The following is a 13,437-nucleotide window of genomic DNA, read 5'->3' as shown; positions in this document are numbered from 1 at the left end:
TCTACCCTTCCCCCCAAGATGGCTGGCTATGCTCCAGAGGTAACCCATTTAACTCTATAAAGCCGATATATTGTGACACTTTCATGTGTTCTAGAACGAAATGTGTTAATCAGATCACCTTGTCTTGTGACGCTGTATGTAAGATAGACCCCTGCTCCTGACCTTTTTATAGACATCATCTGACACTAGAAATTAGGAGATCCTGCTGCCGTGGCCATTTCTCCAGATTCTGGGATTCTTGGGCTTCTTTTCTCTTCTTCTTCTTCTTCTCTCAGACTGATCTTGTTTTGCAGGGTCAGCGTTGGCATCAAGGTAGCGGATATTTTGGACGAACTTGGCAGCCAGGAGATGTGGTTGGGTGTATGATTAACCTGGATGATGCTTCCATGATCTTCACACTGAATGGGGAGCTACTGATCACCAACAAAGGCTCTGAACTTGCCTTCGCTGACTATGAGATTGAGAATGGTAAATCCACCACCCCACCCTCCCTTACCCTGTGGGGTTGAAGGAAAACCGAGGCAAGTTGCTGGAGCTCCCCAGCATTCTAGTGAGAGTACACTATCCTTTGCATATTCAAAATTCTGAGAGATGGCCATCCTTTATGCTGAAATTCCCAAAGAATCAGACAGATAATGGTGATATTCAGCATGTGCTTGTAAATATAAATTTTGTAGTCAGGCTAATTCCATGCCCTGTGCCTTGACATTTTAAGATTCCCCAGCTTGCTTTTAGTACAATGGAAATGCTAATTGTATAGGGTGGAATGTCCTTGGCAGGAGAGAAAAAAAAATCAGTGGATTAAAGAATTATCCTTTTATTCTAATTTGAATTGTCATTCTGCATGTTTGTGTAATTGAACTTGATGCTTTGATGAGAACCATTGGAACACAAAAGCTAGATTTAGCTGTTCCCTTGAATGAAATATAATTTATTTTGAAATTCAAACACACTGTGAAACCAAAGCAGAGTCGCGCTTATGATTGGCCATAGATGGAGGACAATAAGTGCAATGCTTCCAGTGTCGCAAAGGAGCAGTTATAGCTAATTATTTTCCTGTCTGCATGAACAAGATGTACACAGATTGTTGGCATATGAAGAAAGAGCGCTGGACTACAAACTGGCAGACTTGCTTCTTTTAAACTGTACAACTCCTAGGGAGACTGTTTGACTGCTCTGGGCTTTCCATTCTTTGTCTACCAAAAGTAAGGGGACAGATGGAAGAAATTCCATTATTCTTCCGGATATGAAATTCTGACAGTGACATAGCACAGCGATGTGCGCACGCCTGTGCTGTGTGTGTGCTGCACGCAGCTTCCTCAGTTCAGATCGGAAGGCTGCTGCTCTGAGGCTGGAGACAAGAGCTTTCATCACACACCCGCCTCCTTGTGACATCTTAGCCCCTTCGCATCTCGTTCCTCCCCCATCCCCCGTAAGTGACTAGGACTCCTTGTGGCACAGAATTTCTGAGAGGTTATGGAAATAGAGTCAGTCTCCTAAACACTAGGGATATATAACTGCATGAGCAAGAGAATAAAAACATAATAAGCCATGTTCATGTGATAGAAATGTTCATTTCTTACAGTGTTTTAACTTTATGAAGATGTACCTTATTTTGATTTTTTTAGAGACAGGGTTTCTCTGTAGCTTTGGGGCCTGGAAGATGTACTTTTTACAGGCACCTGTTGTCTTCCATGTGCATGTCCAACTGAACCATTCAAGAGGTTTCCAGGAGCCTAATATTTGGGGAAACAGAAAGGTTGCAGCTGAGTCTGTTTTCCTAGCAAAAAGAAATCACTAAATCCAGGTGGAGGTCGTAATTCAATGCCTTTTAACAGATTTAAAATCCATTTTGAAGAAGGTCCTGATTAGAGAGCTAAGTGGGAAGATGTGGTATTGGCATCAGAATAAATGGCAACCGTGCAGCCTTGGATACAAATGAGAGGGAACACAGCAGATGATATCAGTGCAGTGTAGGGGATCCATCCCAGGGTCCCACTATGTGCCGTGTTATATCGCTGAGTTCAGGAAGATAACGAGGCAATCCAGGTGTTTCCCCAAAGAAGAGTAGGAAAAGTCCGTAGACCAGCACTTTTTTTCTTGGCTTTACTACTGTGTGACCTAAAAGGGGATTATGTATCTACCTGTCTTGGGTTCATGTATAAGAAACATGAGAATCTCGTCTGACTTGCAGTGTTGAGAGCTGTGTGAAGTTTGTATAGCTTTGCATTAAGTATAAAGCCTTGATGTTTAAGGTACATCCCACCTTGTTAAAAATGCAAGAGTCTCAGCGCCACAGCAGACTCATAGCCAGCATCCTGCCCAGAGACTCTGGTGGTTTGTACATATACATATATACCTTACATTCTGAGAAACGGTAGTCTAACACAGGCGCAAAGGCCAGTGGTGGCAGTGCAGAGAGCTCCCTTCTAATTGTGGACTAAGTAAGATGGAAATAGGGAAGGTGACTAATAATGCAGAACATGAGTTATAAACGGCAAGTGACTAATGCAGAGTGAAAAAAACCTCACTCGGGTGGCATCTGAATTGAATGCTGAATAAAGAATCCGGAATGAAATAAGTCAAAGGAATGTAACCCCATCAAGATGCAAGGTGGCTAGTGTTGGAGCAGCAGGGAGCTTCAGGAAGGGTTGGAACCGTAAGAAGGCAGGGTTTTATATATGGGATGGGTAAATGATAGAGCTGGCAAGGCAGATGAGGTATAGATCACGGCCTTATGTGTCAAGACTCAACCTTCTCATGCAGGAAATCCGTGTCTAATCAGAGCCGAACACCCGCCCCTGTACTTCACCTTGTAGAATGTGCACACTACAGTACTTGAGCGGAGAGGTGCTGAGAAAGAGAGAACTGTTTGAGAGTAGCTTGTCTTTCAAAAAGTATCTGTGCTGTGATGAAAGAGATGCCTTTATTCTGCGGGGACACGATCTGACCTTCAGAATAACAAATTCTATTATTAGCAAGCTGTCTGATAATAGGCTTGTACTGTAATATGTTTGTGCATTATACTGTAGTATTGTATCTGCTTTAATAATACAGAGACAAGATAATTGGAAGGCCCTTTCAGCTCTGCGATAGCGCAGGAGTTGGTGGAGGGATGGTTGAAAGGAAGCTGATGTGTCATGCTTTAATAACAGCAGCAGAGCCAGAGGCCAGTGATAATCATACCTCATCTCCTTGTTCAGTGCAAAATGTGGAACGAGGCAGAAAATCTTGCCTGGACTTTGAAGAGAACCATCTGTTGAAACAAAACATATAATGCTTTGTGATCACCTTAAGGCACAATGCCCTGTGTATTGGCACTCTTCAGGTCACCAGTGTGTCATCCTAGGTCCAAGATCCTCAGTTGGAATCGTTTGGTCTTCTGGAGAAAGAATAAGAACAATCATTGCAGGGTGTAGCTTGTCCTTTGTCTCAGGAGAGTGACACATTCATCATTGTCTCTGTCCTCTCCTGCATTGCAAATGGCAAGCTCTTATCTGTTTCATTGTTTCCTGGTCCCTGACCTAGACCATCATAGCTCTTAATATTGTCACAGCCTCAGCTATCTGGAAGCTCAGAAGCTTCCAAAGTAGATCTTACAGTTAGTCTTCACATTTCCTTCGCCTAAATGAAAGAGGGAAAATCCTGAAGATCCTGCCACACCTTGGAATGAGACATCTGGAATAGGCTTTGGGGTGTGCAGTCCTCTGAGGAACATCCTGTCTCTTGCTGCAGCGTTGGAGTTTACAGGGGAAGCCTTCCGTGATGTTCCTGCCCATTGGTCTGTCTAAGTCTAAAAAGATCCCAGGACTCTGCTAACAGCTACGAGGTAGAAAATAAAGTTTATTTGATGGAAGTGCCCCTGCTATCTGTGCCCTTGTGCCAAAGGGTCCTGTTAATATTATTCTCTCTCTAGATGGGGGCTGTGCTCAGAAACTGGATGTCACCTCTTGTTTCCTGAGCATGCTACCATGCTCCAGCCTTCCCAGTTTGTCTCTGAATTCCATCTTGAGGCTTAGCAGTAAATAAAAAGAAGAAAAATACATGCCATGGTTGACATTCAGAGAAATATCCCCCAGAAATGGCCCAAGGTCATCTAACCACCTCTCTGCAAGATCCTTTTTCTGCCACACTGTTAGTGATATTCCTCTTATCTGGCTGAAGATTGAAATGAATGGCAACCTATAATCATTTGGATTTTCCAGATTATTGTTTCCTTCTAACCACCTGATACTAAAAAAAATGCTCCTTTTAATCACAACATTAGAATGAGATACTATGTATATGAAACCAAGTTTACCAGAACCTGGGATCTTCTGAAAATTTTAAGTTTATGCTTTCTTCTCTTTCCTTTTCTGAGATGGCAGTTCTGTATACGTGGTTTGATTTAATTCCATTAAATTCATTAATGCAATTCTGAACCTCTTCAAAGTTATATTTGGAGCATATTTGCATCTGTTTGTTGAGTGTAAGGAAGTAGCAGAGGGAGATGGGATTTTTGCTCCTTTTATTTTACCTTTCTTCCTATATCTCCAGTCTCATTCGGACTACAGGTTATTTGGTGTGTGTGTGTGTGTGTGTGTGTGTGTGGACAGTCCTAGTTTGTGACAATAAAAACTGTGTTAATGGTAATGTCACATGGCCTTGCCAAGTGGGTCCTGTTATCCACATAAACTCCAGAGAGTCAGAGGGTATGAGATCATTTCGTACGTAGTCCTTTCATGACCTTGGTCGAGTCTGTTGGTGCCTCAGTTCTTCAGTTCCCTCCTAGTTGAGTGCCGTCTCTTTACAATGATGAAGAACCCAAATTCCTGCGGCAGGCGGGGACGGGGAGGCTCAATGCAAATAATACTTCTCTTACCTTCGGTTGTTGGTGGGTCTGTCTCCAATGAAGTCACCTTTCTCCTGCTTCCCACTCAGAATTTTATGCCTGCTTAGTGTCTGTCCCACCATTCTACTAAAGAAGAAAGGAGAAGAAAGTTTCTGAACATTTCCTGGTCTCTGGTTGCATCAAGCTTGGAGTGCCAAATATCTGTGCTCTGAGATAAAAGCACCATGTCTGGCTTGAGTTATGCTCTTTATCAGATGGACTGAAACACTGTCTTGGGAGGAAGGTGGTTTACATCAAAAACATTCACTCTTTTAAATTCCTTTCCTTGCCCTCCTGTAAATGAGCTCCTGAGACTGGGGTACTTCCTCCTCATCCCTCAAGTCTCATTACAACATATATCAGAGCCCCTGTGCCACTGCAGAACTGGGAAGATCTGGTAATCTTCAGTCTACTCTGTAATCATATTTCCAGCAACTTATTTATAAGAAGCAAGCCTAACATTGCTAGGGCAGCTTCTAATTGTCTAGTCTACGGCCTCTCTGGAGTGACGGGGCCAGAGGTCCAGCCCCAATGTTTGGTGGCCATCAGAGGACTCTATCATTCTGCCAGGAGGACATTAATATGCTCTAGTTTTAACAAGGGTAATACACATATGTATCCTAAATAAGTTCATATTCCTAATACCACCCAACTAGTATACAGATGACTCAGTTTTCACTTATGTGACTTGATTTACATAAGAATGGCATGTGGCCCCATAGCTTATCTGACTAAAGAGTCTATATAGAATAAGAACACCGTGGCTTAGGTAACAATATATAAGTACTTACTCTACAAAGAGTGCAGTGTGGCCTTGGTACCTAGGAACAATATAAAAAGTTCTTATTGTTTGACATAATGCTCTCAAAATTGCTCTTTTGTTTCCCAGAAACAAAAAGATGAAAATGTATTATCAAAACATATGATTTCTTTTTTTTTTTTTTGTGGTTTTTCGAGACAGGGTTTCTCTGTGGTTTTGAAGCCTGTCCTGGAACTAGCTCTTGTAGACCAGGCTGGCCTCGAACTCACAGAGATCCGCCTGCCTCTGCCTCCCGAGTGCTGGGATTAAAGGCGTGCGCCACCACCGCCCAGCTATTCACACACTAAAAAATATTAATAGTACAACCATTTCTCCTAGGAGTGGCATATGTTTTCTTTGTGGGAACCCCAGTGCCTGTATGAGGCATCGGCCTCAGAGATGTTCCTTCCCTTCCTGGCCCTCTCTGCCGCTCCAGCTGCCTTCCAGCCGCCCGCCTCCCACATCCTCCCCGATCCAGGATAATTAGTGCTTTCCCTGCTTTCCTGATTTGTTGGTCTACAATTATGATTTATAAATAACCCACAAACAAGAAATCCAGACGACTTTAACTTCTGCTTTGGTCTGTTTGGAATTTCTAAATATGATCAGGTCATAAATGTGAGCTCGGAGAGATGACAGTGGTGGCAGGAAGGAAGGATAGCATTTTTTCTGGCGCATGCTTGGCTCTCGTAGTCCTGCTTAGGTGAGGATGACAGTAGACGAGGAAGGTGGAAACCTATAAACTGGTAGCAATACAGTTTTCCTATTCAACACTCTCAAAACATAAAGGACCACTGAGTGACCTCTCATTTCACTGATGAGCAGTCGGAGGCCCAGAACAGTTGCCGTCACTTCTTTTTTATTGTTTGATTCTGTTCTTTGACAATTTCATGTACGTGCATATATTCTGATTACACACCCCAAACAACCCTCTTTTTTCTCCCTCCCATCTCGTCAGTGACCTCACATCCCTCAGAGTTCTGGACTTTTGGTTTGATTTTTGTGGCCCATTTTATTTAACTAGGGCTATCTGTGTGACCGTTAGATTGGAACTACCGTTGGAACTCATGGGATCGCCAATAAGAACACAAGTAAGGCTTTAACTACCACTGCTACTGAATCTATCAAGAGCAAATAGTTATTAGAGAGGGGTAAAGCCCCTTAAGTCTCACCTCCATCCGTGCCTGACTGTTGATAGGCCTATTCTTATGCAAACTTCGTGTAGACATCCACACTACCAATGAGTTTATAATTCCAGTGTTTTGTTGAAGGGAGGTCACTTGTTCGTTCCCGACTGCTCAGCCCTGAAATAATCACACAGAAACTGTATTAATTAAATCACTGCTTAGCCCATTAGCTCTAGCTTTTTATTGGCTAACTCTTACATATTAATTTAACCCATTTCTATTAATCTGTGTATTGCCATGTGGCTGTGACTTACCAGCTAAAGTTCCCAGCATCTGTCTCTGGAGGCTCCTTGGCTTCTCTCTGACTCCACCCTTCTTTCTCCCAGCATTCAGCCTAGCTTTCTCTGCCTACCTAAGTTCTGCCCTGCTATAGGTCCAAAGCAGTTTCTTTATTCATTAATGGTAATCACAGCACACAGAGGGGACTCCCACATCTGTGTTTTTCCTAGAGGATGGCATGTCACAGCCCTACTCATTGACTTCTGGCTCTTACATTCTTTCCACTGCTACTTCTAGAATGGTTTTGGAGGGAATGGTATAAATGATGAATGTCTTCTTTCTTTCTTGCTGAGCACTCTTTTCCCCTACACTCTACACTTTGAGCTTTCACCAACATTCGGTGGACAGAGAGACTTCTCTGTTGAAGCATGAGTAAAACTTTTCTCCATGGGAATAAACACAAATATTTAGAAGGCAGCTTGACACTATATCAATGCTGAAGAACAACATCTAATTACCCCACTTGGACATAAAAGCTGCTCTTCCATGGGCCAAGTATTTTTAACCAGGTTTACATTCCCAAGGATTCCCTCCAATGGGGTAGGCCTCAAATTCAATGGTAAAACAGTTATTTAGCCCCATCAGAGTAGAATCAATACTTCATTTTTTAACTAATTGCAGTGTGTGTACCAAAGATCTAAAATTATTATTAAAAGAAATTGACATATTTGTTCTCTCACATTGTTGATCATTTTCTTGTTTTTTTGTTTGTTTTTATTGTTTTGCTTTAGGTCTATTTTATTTTCAGTTGTGTTTTTATTTTCTAAAGCAGGATCTTACTGTATAGTCTGACCTAGCTTCAAACTCCCTGTGTGAATATACTGGTCTAGATCATTGGATCCTCCTGCCTCGGCTCCCAGTGACTAGGATTACAGGTGTGCCCTGCCAGACACCATATCTTTGTTGTTGTTACACAATTTGTTTCTACTTATTTTACATGTATGGATATTGTGCCTGCATGAATTTTTTGAACCATTCGCATATCCTGTGCGCGCAGAGCCTGGAAGAGAGCTTTGGATCACCTGGCACTGGGATGGTTGTAAACTGCCACGTAGGTGCTGGCAATCAAACCTGGGTCCTCTGAAAGAGCATCCAGTGCTCTGAACTGTTCAACCATCTCTCTAGGCCCTACGATCAGTTTTAAATGAGGCATAAATAATAGATTTCACTTGTTTCGTATTTGTTTTACTCTTCCATCTTGAGAATATTCTTAGCTACATGACTTTTTTTCCACAAATCAGTTTGAACAAAATCCACTTTTCTCTCCCATATACTAAGGGCAGTATTGTGTCCAGGCAGCTTCCTGTTATTGATTTTGTGTGCTAAAAAGACAGACAAAGGCTGTTTTCCATTTTGACTCGTGGAACTCCCAATCCAAGCAGGAAGTACAACTGCAGCTTCTCCACAGCTCCCCTCAATGGTACCTCTGCACTAAAGCCACTATCTCTATTCTACAGGGTTTGTGCCCATTTGCTCTCTGGGGCTGTCACAGATTGGCCGCATGAATCTTGGGACAGATGCCAGTACCTTCAAATTTTATACCATGTGTGGCCTCCAGGAGGGCTTTGAGCCTTTCGCGGTAAATATGAACCGAGACGTGGCGGTGTGGTTCAGCAAGCGCCTCCCAACATTCGTGAATGTGCCCAAGGATCATCCTCACATAGAGGTAACATTACACCATGGGTGGTCCCTGCAGGGCAAGTAGACCAAGGCACTAAGTTCTCACAAAGTCTCCCATCAAAGAAAATGGTTACCTATGTCCCTACCCTAGCTGCCTACCAACCACTGCCTGGGGTCTTCATAGCTACAGTTGCATCCCCTTAACTTACAATATCTCACAAGAAACAACAGCATTGTACATGATTTTGCAGACTGCTTCTCAGACTGAGACACCAGATTATTTGCCAATATTCCTACGACGGCATTATCATGGTACTTCAGTGTGCGGACACTTTCAATATTATTTTCCTCCCAAAGTTTAACATTTCTACTTGACATTCATGCAGTAAACATGTGTGTCCCTCCATGCTCATAACTTATCTTTATGGCCTTGTTTACACTAGTGCTGTTACTAGCATTATAAGCTGCAGTGTGAGACTTTATTATGGTACTTCCACCTTTAAGAAGAGCAAAGAACTAAATATTATAAGAAGCCAAGTTTGGGTTCTAGATCTATTTTGATGAGACCCACCATAATGTTCCTCTGATGGACATAGAAAGAAGAATGTTTCCAAATGGACCGGCTCCATTGCAGTGTTACTTGGGTTCAAGCCAGTGGTTTGCTCTAACCTGACTCTAAGCCCCCCACCTCACCTCTAAAAGGTCTGAACCTGGCAAGCAGCTGCTCTTAATGCTCCTCCCCTGTTAACCCCCATGTTTTGGGGTAGATTGTATTCCTCCGGTTGTGGGATAGCCATTATTTTAGAAGTGTAGTTCTAAATCCTGGATGTCTCACAACCTCTGGCAAACTGATAGATCTTAGACTCGGGAAAAATAGGAGGTGTGATAGAAGGCACTTGTAATTTTAGTGCTGGGGAGGCAGAGACGGGAAGATCCCTGGAGCTTTCTGTCCAGCCAGCCCAGCCTAGTTACTAAGCTCCAGGATAAGGAGAGAATCTGTCTCTCAAGACTAATTATTGACCTCCACACACAGGTGCATACATGTTCTTGTGCTTACACACACACGTGGGCCCACATGAATACACACACATACACATATGAAGAATGTAATTAATATTGCTGGTTACCACTCCATAGAACCTGTGCTCCAAAGCCATGAATTGTCTCAGGATCTAGAGAAGGCTCAAGGCACATAAATTCTAAGGCTAGGACTCAAGCACAGATAGAAACCTGAGAGGTGAAAGTACCCTCTGAGGAGCTTCTGTGGCTCTTCCTGAGTTTGGGACTTTCTGGTCCCTTTCTGTAAAATGTTCTCATGATACCCCCTGACTATGGAAATCTTTGCTCAATATATATCCTCTAATTTAAAAGATCAGCATTATGTGGCCATCATACTATATCATCCAATATTTGTTCTCCATCCTTGGTCTTGCAGTGAACCTTTGGGTGTGTTTTACAATACTAATTTCTCCAGCCAAGAGCAGAGCCCAAGTTTCTCAACAGACAAAGCCCACATCATGAATAGCAGAGTTTGCAGAATATCTTACTCTATGTTAGGTTGGTGAGAGACAGAGGGATAGGGTCAAGGTCACACCCTCCTATATGACAGGTTAAGGACTCTTGCTGATGTTCCCAGGTTGTGAGGATTGATGGCACCATGGACAGCCCTCCGTGCCTCAAGGTGACCCACAAGACATTCGGCACACAGAACAGCAATGCCAACATGATCTACTGCCGCCTGAGCATGCCCGTCGAATGTCACTCCTCTTTCAGCCACAGCCCTTGTCTAGACAGTGAAGCCTTCCAGAAGAGGTGAGGGGGTGGGACAGTCCTGTAACTCTCAGAGGCATCAACCTGCTCTTAGGTTGACGTTTTGCTTGCTTTGTGCTTAAACCACAACATGAGAAGTGAGTTTATGGTGGGCTCTCTGCTTTAAGCTAGGTAAAGAAATGAGCATGTGGAGGGCTCGGGGGATTGGTCTGTCTGTTAAATGTTTGCTGACAGCGTAAAGACCTGTGCTGGGTCTCCATAGCCATGTTTGTTTGCTTGCTTGCTTGCTTGCTTGCTTTTAAGAAAGATATGATGGCATATACCTGTACTCCGAGTTCTAAAGGGGCAGAAACAGGAAGATCTCATGTGCTCACTGGCCAGGAAACCTCTCAAAAAACAAAGTAGAGGAGGCTGAGGAACAGCCCCTAAGGTTGATCTCTGGCCTTCATCCTCATGTGCATACATGTGCATCCATGCATCCATGTGCCCCTGCATGCGTGCACACATTTGTACCTGTACACATGCACACACAAAGAAATGGCTCTATGTGTGTGCATGTGAGTGAGTTCCTGCAAGGCCATGTATGTGTGGAACTGCCTTGCAAAATTAAGAAGCCCATGCAGCTAAACAGAATAGCCCATGCAGCTAAACATCTGGAGAGGATGTTTCTGCTCTCCTTTGAATCTCTGAGCTTGGGCCTCTTTGCGTTCATAATTCTCGCGGTTTGGAGCAGAAAGACTGCTTATGTTTGAAATGAGAAATTTCAGAAGGCCAATTGCCACCTTTGCATAGCTATGGACATTTCCCAACCTTGCCTCATTGTGCCTCTCGAGTTATGTGATTTTTCCCGTCCTGATAAGGCATGAATTCTCTGCTGTCTTTCTGTCCTTTGATGTCTATTTTTAATCATTGGTGTGTGCCTGCTGTCTAAGCTATCTTGTCCAAATCTCTTGTAGCAGTTCGCTCTCCACCAGGGTTTTGAATAAGCACAGCTGCTTGAGGGAGCATGGCAACCCATTCTCTACCCATGTTATTACAGCACCCCATCCTTTTCCACATTAACTTACAACCTGCAGCAGGGGAATGCTGGAAGTCATAGTACTGCCTGTAGCTGCAGCTTACAAATGAGCAACTCCCAAGACCAGTTGCAGTCACTTGTGTATAGAAAACAGCCAGTTTCCTAAGCCTGCCTTGATCGTTAAAGGTAGATCAATTGCCTGTCAGAACTGTGGGGTTCTCTATTCAACCGGATGACTAAAATGTGGATTACCTCCCCCTAGGAAACAGATGCAAGAAATACTCTCTCAAACAACAACGGTAAGTAAATGTGCTCAATTATGGCTTTAATTATTTGATTTGCTCTCCCTGGTAATATGCCCCACACAGCAAAGATTTGTCTAGAGATCTTCTTTAATTGTCAATTACTCTGTCTCCTAATATACATTTGGATCCTTCCAGAACATTTCTATGGTGTTTGTCAAATAAGGGAAAGAAAGCAGAGCTCAACCCGGAGCTCCTAATTGGGCATCATGTGTCCTTCTTGCCCGTTTGCCCCTAGGGACCCATCATTGCCTTTCTGATTGAAAGAAACATGAGTTGGAAGAGTCCCAATTAAATCCTTTTGTTTGCTCTTTTGTGTCAACTTCTATGAGTTGGTTCCCTAGTGTCTCTGTTCAGTGCCAGGAGCAATCTTGAAAGCAATCAAAGAAGGGGCAGGAAGGCATCCCGGAGGAGAGAAGCTACTTCAGGTTCCTTTCCGCAGCGACAGTAGTCAGGAAAAATGCCTCCTGGTTTCCTTCTTCCTCAATTCTCCCTCAGCAGCTGGTGTCCATGGGAAAAATACATGCCGCCCCTTCTGTAAAGTTTCCCTCGAGTTCATAAAGTAAACATCATCAAAACCAAGATGCTTGCTGCAGCAAATCATAACCCTGCTATGTCTGATCACTACGGTCCAGCAATTATGCACAGTCCCATTTAATTTCCATTTATTTGACTTAATCATAACCCCTTTGAGATATGTGATATTGTGCACAGAGAAGACAAAAGACTTACCCAAGTTCACAGAATAATAATCAGTTGTGCCAAAGATTCGAGCCTAGCTTTGTTAACTATGCTTCCTTTTTTTCTTTTTCTTTCTTTTTGTTTTCTGGTCTCAGTCAAGAAAAGTTAAAGTTGGCACAGTACAATAAGTAAACCTGCTCATTGTCATAAAGAAAGGAATGAAGTAGTTGCCTTCCCTGGTGCATAGCTATTAGTACGAGAAGGTGATAAGCCTCACAGATTGTACTATCCTCTTTGGGAACTTTGTCTTCACCATTGCCTATGGTTGGCATAAAGGCCACACAGAGAGAGTTAGTGGCTGGGATACAGCCATTTTCTTTTTCAGCTCTTTTCTCAAGATTTCACATAAACAAAAGCCTCGTTCTGAGTCTAGAGTGTAGCGTTGTATACCTTCTCAACAGTGTGTTGCCTTAGCCAGGCATGGTGACACAGGCTAAGAAAGGAGGGGTACAACAAGTTCAAGACCAGCTTCAGCTACAAAGTGAGATCCAACTCAGGAAAAGGAAAAGAAACATTCCGTGTGTACTTCTTCATAAAAATGAGCCAAGTGAGCTACTGAATGGTTTTGTCTGTCAGCTCTCCTCCCAGACACGGGCACCACTCACACATCCTGTTATCCCCTCCACAGCAATGCTACTACGCTATCCGCATTTTTGCTGGGCAGGATCCATCGTGTGTCTGGGTTGGATGGGTCACTCCAGACTACCATTTGTACAGTGAAAAGTTTGACCTGAATAAAAACTGTACCGTGACTGTCACTCTGGGAGATGAAAGAGGCCGGGTCCATGAAAGGTAAGAAGGGGGGGCTCCCAGGAGGCTCCTTCCTCCCTGGAGTAGCCACCTACACATCA

The 13,437-nt window shown here is 43.3% G+C and overlaps 1 protein-coding gene across 1 annotated transcript in view; it reads left to right on the top strand.

The window, feature by feature from the left end:
* Ryr3 (ryanodine receptor 3) overlaps positions 1-13,437 on the top strand; it is a 524,632-nt gene that overhangs the window by 315,360 nt on the left and 195,835 nt on the right. Inside the window, exons 27-31 of the mRNA XM_075961717.1 lie at positions 294-468; positions 8,593-8,801; positions 10,392-10,567; positions 11,806-11,842; positions 13,215-13,378. Coding sequence (XP_075817832.1) covers positions 294-468; positions 8,593-8,801; positions 10,392-10,567; positions 11,806-11,842; positions 13,215-13,378 — 761 coding nt within the window. The remainder of the gene's footprint in view (positions 1-293; positions 469-8,592; positions 8,802-10,391; positions 10,568-11,805; positions 11,843-13,214; positions 13,379-13,437) is intronic.

Source organism: Microtus pennsylvanicus, chromosome 2 (assembly GCF_037038515.1).
Source record: "Microtus pennsylvanicus isolate mMicPen1 chromosome 2, mMicPen1.hap1, whole genome shotgun sequence".
NCBI lineage: Eukaryota > Metazoa > Chordata > Mammalia > Rodentia > Cricetidae > Microtus > Microtus pennsylvanicus.
This window is presented reverse-complemented; position numbering and strand designations above follow the sequence as displayed.